The 8,061-nt window shown below is 34.5% G+C and overlaps 1 protein-coding gene across 1 annotated transcript; it reads left to right on the forward strand.

The window, feature by feature from the left end:
• Positions 1-1,382: 1,382 nt before the first annotated feature.
• Positions 1,383-7,654, forward strand: LOC149143798 (uncharacterized). Its single transcript, XM_089451943.1, has 8 exons — positions 1,383-1,720; positions 1,817-1,966; positions 2,053-2,276; positions 2,862-2,994; positions 3,640-3,765; positions 4,672-4,715; positions 4,946-5,075; positions 7,487-7,654. The coding sequence occupies exons 1-8, from the start codon at positions 1,670-1,672 to the stop codon at positions 7,652-7,654; spliced, it is 1,026 nt and encodes a 341-aa protein (XP_089308069.1). The 5' UTR covers positions 1,383-1,669.
• The last annotated feature ends 407 nt before the right edge of the window (positions 7,655-8,061 follow it).

Raw genomic sequence — 8,061 nt, forward strand, 5'->3', positions numbered from 1 at the left:
ACTTCACTGATTTTCAAGATTTCTCTCGTCAATAAATTCTTCTGATAAAAAAAGGAGTATTCTTTCAAGAGAAAACAGGTATAGATAACATCCATTTTCCAAGAAATTTTGATTATGTTACTTGGCCCATTGGTGGTTCTTCCTATCCAGTTGACGAGAGTTTTCTTTTATCTTGTGCAAATAAACAGTAGCATAGTCAGAAAGTTATTCCCATTCTCAGAAAAGGAATTTTTCATTTCTTCTCATATCCTTTGGTCACAAAATTCCTCTTCATATTTTAAAAATAATGATGATCTTTCTATAAGTCATCTTGAACAAAATAATGTTATTTCTGCCCCAACAATTAGTAATTCATCCTGTAATCATTCTGCAAGTTTTCATCCATGGGTTTTAAAAAGATATGGGCCTCTTAAACTACCATATGTTCTTCATGATTTTCCCTTGAAGTATCTCAAGTATCGTCCCAAGTTTAATGGAGAGGATAATATTTCAGCAGAACAGCATAGGAAAATGGACTGTAAAAAATAAGATGCATAGCCATCACCACATCATGCTTCTACCCGAGATGCCTCACCTGCGTGTAAATTTTCAAACACTACCTCGTAATAGGAATGGCAGTGATACTATTACAAAATCAACCAATGGTGATCATTATCATGATGCAAAAAGGAAGAAAGACAGAGGAACTCTGGGGCAGGCCTACAATATGCAGGTGAGATTGACAACTCTATCAAGAAGAAGTTCAGTGTGTACTGAGGCCACAGAGCAGCAGAGATCTATCAGACCAAGTTAATTATGGACCCCTCAGTGTTTTTGACTTTTAACAGGGGGCAGTGGGGATATAAGCCCAAACCACTCAACATAAATTGACGGTGGACATAAATTGAGGGATTAGCCATTATCCTTCATTCTTCTATCACTCTTTAGTGGCTGATTAAGTCTGCATCTTTTGATAAATTAGCCTATTTGATGGAAATAAAGGAGCTTTTAGGGTTTTGAAGACTTATTACAGTCTCACTAATTTATCAAATACCTATTCACATTTCACAGGTTGATAAAACATTTTGATGCCTGGGCACTGATTCCCTAGCCAGGAATTGTCTCCATGAAACAACATCAAATTTGGCGTCTTTGCCGAGGAGCGAAAGTTTGAAAATTTTCCATGGGATTCTTAAATTTTCAGATCTAATTTTTTAAGGTGAACAAGAATCAGGTATAGGCTATTTGTATTTTCACCTGGCGACTTCACTGGTTTTCAAGATTTCTCTCGTCGGTAAATTCTGCTGATAAAAAAAGGAGTATACTTTCAAGAGAAAACAGGTATAGATAACATCCATTTTCCAAGAAATTTTGATTCTGTTACTTGGCTCATTAGACTTACACTTGCAGTTTCTTTCGTAAAAGTACTAATAATTTAAAAATTACTGTGCTTAAATTTTATCTACAAGGCCTCCATTAGGCTTGACATAAAAGCTCTTATATTTTATCTATCTCATGTTTAATGGTCATGCTTGCTTTCAAAGCCATTTTCTAAACTGAATTGTTCTCTTACCAGAATTTTCAACAAATTTTTCAACGGCTGTAATTTGGAACATTTTCTTTATACTTGTAGATTGGACCATTGAGATGTTGGCCGGGAGGTCTCTGTCTGTCTAGGTCTATTGGGGATATGGATGTGGGCGAGTTCATTGTACCTATACCTCATGTAAAACAAGTGAAGGTGCACCAACATCTTCTTCCCTTCTAATCCTTTACCGATTTTATCCATTTACTGGAGGAAAAAAATACCTGGTCACAATGTGTGTGTTTGATTTAGACTGGTAATTTTTTGTTTCAACAACTACTGAATGCTCGAGGAAAGCTTATCATTGCAACTAACAGTGTTTGGGATGCATTGAGCTCTGAGAAGGCTGCAAATTGCTGCCGAGGCTTGCCAGTAGAACTTGCTGCAAAACAAATTGTTAAGGTACAAATACTGTTGACAAGGATAAGCGATCAATGTCACCATCTTTAAGTTTATTTTCTATCATAGCCTAACCGATTTAGCTGTAGGAGGCTTTGAGGATAAGAGGACTTAGGGACGACACTACATGCATTGTAGTGGATTTGATCCCACCTGAGAAATCTGCACCACCAGCTCCAGTTAAGAAGGAAGGCAAATTTAAGAATTTTTTCAGAAGGAAATCCACCGATTCATCATCTAAGTCAGTTGAAAAGCAGCAAAATATAGACATTATCCAGGAAATCTTTGAGGAGGCGTCAGCAATGTTGGTAGATAGCCATTTCCAGCTTAGCATCCTTGTAGTAGATTATGTTTTTTATACACAAAATTATCATTGGATTCAGAACAAAGCATGATAAACTGTATCTGAGTTGCTGCTCCTTGAATGTGGACAATCTATGTTTACAAATTTTTATTAAAATTGGATAATTGTGTTGCAAATTTGAATTGTGGCTATGCATGGGTAATGCCTGCTTATATTTTGGCATTTTTGAATTTTCAATTTTTCAATCTGGTTTTTTTTTAAATAATCTTTTTCCTGTTAACAGATTTAGTTTATACTCGGTTCAACCTTAGTAAAAGCATTAATCTATTTCTTATGTGTTTTTTGGGTTCTAGGCATTTAATATAGAATGGTGTTTCCTTCCTTTTAGTACTTCATATGTTATTTATACTGAGGTAAGAGAAGTCCAAAGGAGGCATTTTTTTGTTATGGCCTTGTATATCTTTGTCTCAGCTATGAAGGATTAAATCCTTGCTTTTCCATGTGATGTACTAAAATAAAAACTAGCTGTAGGGAATATTGTAGAATGCATCTTGTTGCAAGTCTATCATGCCAATAATTGAGTATTTGACATTGCAGGCTGGGCTCAGAATATACAGTACAGACAGTATCAGGATTGTTCACTTGTGTTGTCTGTCAAATTGACATCACACCTAGTGAGGGCATTTCTATGCATGCCAGCCTTAAGATAAGGATTTTACAACATGGGGTCAAAACTTTGTTGATGACAAGCATCCCCTTTGGCGCATCATAGATCATACTCTTCGACCAGAGGTTGAAGGAAGGGAAGAAATTTCAGTGTCTGTGGGGATTGCATTGAATTGTGCTTCAGCTTCCCCTCAAAAGAGACCATCAATGAAGGAGGTATTGCATTTTCTAGAAAAAATGCCATCATCCACAACCGATTAACCAATTCTTTCTTCCTATGTAGCATCCTTGCTTTGACATAAGTTGGACAGAGATGAGGACTTACACCCACATTCCATATTCAACAAATCTACTTAGACATTGACATAACTCATATAGACATCTCTATGATTGGGATTCAACAACAGACAAACTCTGCTGTCAACTCAGCTGCTTATGAAATGGCCAGAGTCTTCTTAAAAATTTCAATATTTCTACAGTTGAGTAATGTAGCAAAGCTCAGGGATCAAACTTAACTCCATGCTTATGAGGCATCCATGTTCTCACAGTTTACTTGCAACTCATTCTCAGTTTTAATGGGAAGGTGATATATGGTGTATTATTGTTGCAGTGGCAGGGGATGGATTTTATCCATTTACTGGAGGAAAAAAATACCTGGTCACAATGTGTGTGTTTGATTTAGACTGGTAATTTTTTGTTTCAATAGCTATCGAATGCTGGAGGAAGGCTTATCATTGCAACTGATGGTGTTTGGGATGCATTGAGCTCTGAGAAGGCTGCAAATTGCTGCCGAGGCTTGCCAGCAGAACTTGCTGCAAAACAAATTGTTAAGGTACAAATATTGTTGACAAGGATAAGCGATCAATGTCACCATCTTTAAGTTTATTTTCTATCATAGCCTAACCGATTTAGCTATAGGAGGCTTTGAGGATAAGAGGACTTAGGGATGACACTACATGCATTGTAGAGGATTTGATCCCACCTGAGAAATCTACACCACTAGCTCTAGTTAAGAAGGAAGGCAAATTTAAGAATTTTTTCAGAAGGAAATCCACTGATTCATCATCTAAGTCAGTTGAAAAGTAGCAAAATATATACATTGTCCGGGAAATCTTTGAGGAGGGGTTAGCAATGCTCGTTGAAAGGTAGATAGCCATTTCCAGCTTAGCATCCTTGCAGTAGATTATGTTTTGTAAACACAAACTTATCATTGGATTTAGAACAAAGCATGATAAACTGTATCTGAGTTGCTACTCCTTGAATGTGGACAATCTATGTTTACAAATTTTTATTAAAATTGGATAATTGTGTTGGAAATTTGAATTGTGGCTATGCATGGGTAATGCCTGCTTATATTTTGGCATTTTTGAATTTTCAATTTTTCAATCCAGTTTTTTTTTAAATAATTTTTTTCTTGTTAACAGATTTAGTTTATACTTGGTTCAACCTTAGTAAAAGCATCAATCTATTTCTTATGTGTTTTTTGGGTTCTAAGCATTTAATATAGAATGGTGTTTCCTTCCTTTTAGGATTTGGTATGTTATTTATACTAACGTAAGAGAAGTCCAAAGGAGGCCTTTTTCTGTTATGGCCTTGTATATCTTTGTCCCAGCTATGAAGGATTAAATCCTTTCTTTTCCATGTGATGTACTGAAATAAAAACTATCTGTAGAGAATATTGTAGAATGCATCTTGTTGCAAGTCTTTCATGCTAATAATTGAGTATTTGACATTGCAGGCTGGGCTTAGAATATACGGTGCAGACAGTATCAGGATTGCTCGGTTGTGCTACCTATCAAACTGACATCACACCTAGTGATGGCATTTCTGTGCATGCTGGCCTTCAGATAAGGATTTTGCAGCATGGGGTCAAAACTTTGTTGATGACAAGCATCACCTTTTGTGCATCATAGATCCTACTCTTCGACGAGGTTGAAGGAACGGAAGAAATCTCAGTGGGGATTGCATTGAGCAAGTTTTTCATGCTAATAATTGAGTATTTGACATTGCAGGCTGGGCTCGGAATATACGGTGCAGACAGTATCAGGATTGTTCACTTGTGTTGTCTGTCAAACTGACATCACACCTAGTGAGGGCATTTCTGTGCATGCTGGCCTTCAGATAAGGATTTTGCAGCATGGGGTCAAAACTTTGTTGATGACAAGCATCCCCTTTTGCGCATCATAGATCCTACTCTTCGACCAGAGGTTGAAGGAAGGGAAAAAATCTCAGTGTCTGTGGGGATTGCATTGAATTGTGCTTCTGCTTCCCCTAAAAAGAGACCATCGGTGATAAGAAATTTAATATTCCAAGAAGAGGAGGTAGTAATAGATTCTAAATAAATTAGCAATGCAACAACATAAATGTTTGCAACAAATTTAGAGAGATCCACCTTGTTGAATAATGCATACACTACATGGATAATGGATTTCCACACTTTATGCCTTACGACGTTTTCTTTGCAACATCTGGTGTAAATGCTAGTTAATACCATTCCCAAAAAGCTCTCATTAATGAAAGCTATGTTTTTACTCCATATCCACTGTGTAATAATGCCCATGATTCAACGAACCATGATTCTATTCTTTGGTGTATTTAATTTCATAATTAATAAAATTTGGATGTGAATAACATTTATATTCTCATAGTAGCTTCCAAAAACAATCTTATTAATAAGATTTGCATGTGAATAATATTTATATTCACATTCAAGGTTTTATATATATATTTATTTGGTGTATTTAATTTCATAATTTGGAAAAACAAATCATTGATATTAATAGCTTCCAAAAACAATCTTATTAATAACATTTGGATGTGAATAACATTTATATTCACATCCAAGATCATATATATTTATGGTGTATTTAATTTCATAATTTGGAAAAAGAATCATTGATATTAGTAGCTTCTAAATACAATTTTATTAACCAGATTTTGATGTGAATAACATTTATATTCACATCCAAGGTCTCAACTCATATATATTTCTCTAGGGTATGATTTTTTTAGCATTTGAGATTAAAAAATGTTTTTGTATTATATTAAGTAAATGTGACCAATGTAATGGATTATTTTGTGTGTAACGTTGTGCACTAGGTACATCATGCTGGGAAGGTCAAAGGCTGTCAATTCATCGAAGCTCCAATCCCAGCCTGAGTTGAATAATTGTGGATTTACGTTAACTTTTTATGGTGTAATAAAAATAAAAAATATTAATAAATTAAGGTTTAAAAATAATAATAAAATAATCTATGTTGTCTGAATTTGAAATCTTTTCTTCATTGAAAAAAAAATATATTTAATATTTGAATATAAATAGTATACTCTCCATTGCCAAGGAGAGGAGCTCAGAAATAAACTGGGAAAGAGCCCTCTAAAAACTGATGGCACCAAAACTCGGATGGTTCCAAAGATGAGTAGCCTATTACTACTATATACTGATCCACTTGAAAGACTACCATCTTTGACAAAAGCAATAAAATAAAAAGAAGAGATGGAAATGCTATATCCAAATATCCATAAATATATCCATAGACGGTATGCATTCTCCATCCTATCAAAGGGAAAGTTTCCCTCTAAAATTCATTACCTTTGCATTCAATTTCCTGAAAATGTAAATAATGAATTCATAAAAAATAATTTTAATTTCCTATAAACATGCATAAATAAATTGTATGCACTTACAATATTTATATTTTATTTTTATTTTAGTTTTTCTAATTATTAATCAACAAAGTAATAACATATACCTGAATCTAAAAATTATTATTTTATTAAACATCAAAATAAAATAAATATCAAAATCCAAAAAAATGTTATAAATGTTATATTTTATTGGTACATAAACGATTATTTTATTCTTAAATTGGAAAAAATTGAGTATAAAAATTATAAAATAAAATAAAATTAATTAATAATATAAATTTTAATTTATATCACCTTAAAAAAAAATCATTTTAAATTATTAAATATTAAAGAATGAGAATAATATATAAATTGTTTTATTATCTAATTTTATCTTAAATATTAAATAATAAAATTAATGTTTAATAAATTTAAATTTAAGATGTCCATTTATTTTTTTAAATTATATATATATATTATTTTTTAATTCTTTATTATATATATATATTATAATTCTTTGTCCATTAATAAAGAATATATTTTTTTATATTAATAATTTTTTTCTCAGTAAAATTAAACTATTTCTATTGAGTAAAATATAGTACAATCAAGAGAGACAAGAAACCGGCCGACTGGAAATGATGAAACTATAAACCTCGGTCCCGGAGATGGAATGAACCAAGCACGGAGCTACAACAATGAACTTGAGAGTCGAAAACTGACTTTTACCCCACAGGCGCAGAATTCTCAACACGATGTTTTTTTCTCTTTCTTCTTATTGACTTTTATCCAGCCATCCTGGGGAGTATGAGCTAAAATAACTTGAAGACTGGAATTCTCCAATAGGGGGATCTCCTTATCTGATTCAGAAGAGGAGGTCTCATGGACGCGTTTCTGGAAGATTGCTGTGATAGTGGTGTGCACAGGAGTATCATTGGGCGAATCCATCGTCTGAGGCGCCTGGTCCATTTCTGCATCGCTCTCCTCATCTTCTGAGCTTGAGGAATCAGAGCTCACTACTGGCAGCGGAGAACAAGGGGTCCAATGCTTGGGTTTGGTCTTTGCAATATTGCTCTTTTTCGATTTTGCAGTGAGCGATGGGCAAGAATTCTGCAGGTGCCCTGTTAGGTGATAGTGGCGGCAACGGAAGGCAGTGTTCTCATAATCCAGGTTTTGGGTCCAAACAAAGTCATTGATCTTGAGATTGATTTGATCTGGAAGTCCCTTGCTTAGATCTAGCTCCACACATATTCTAGCATATGTGTAGAGACCTTGATGTTCCCACCAGGAATCTCCCATTAAAAAGCGGCCCAAGGTGTTGCCTATGCCCCTATAGACTACTAAATGCCACAGGTGAGCTGGTAAATTTGGAATTCTGATCCAGACAAGCGCTTTGGTGATGACTGCAGATGCTAGGTCAAAATCTGGGAACCATGGAGTTAAGAAGAGTCCTGTTGTACCCATAAACCAAGGACCTTCTTCTAAGGCCTGTTCATAGTGC

Source organism: Pinus tabuliformis, chromosome X (genome assembly GCF_031772625.1).
Source record: "Pinus tabuliformis cultivar Carrire ecotype Pingquan chromosome X, CPIR1, whole genome shotgun sequence".
In the NCBI taxonomy this organism is placed as follows: Eukaryota; Viridiplantae; Streptophyta; class Pinopsida; order Pinales; family Pinaceae; genus Pinus; species Pinus tabuliformis.

What these genes read in the sequence shown, in the direction of transcription:
- LOC149143798 (XM_089451943.1), top strand. Translation starts at nt 1,670, where the DNA reads ATGGATGTGGGCGAGTTCATTGTACCTATACCTCATGTAAAACAAGTG. An exon ending in CTGCAAAACAAATTGTTAAG is followed by an intron (nt 3,766 to 4,671) that starts GTACAAATATTG and finishes TTGACATTGCAG; the next exon opens with GCTGGGCTTAGAATATACGG. An exon ending in GACAGTATCAGGATTGCTCG is followed by an intron (nt 4,716 to 4,945) that starts GTTGTGCTACCT and finishes TTGACATTGCAG; the next exon opens with GCTGGGCTCGGAATATACGG.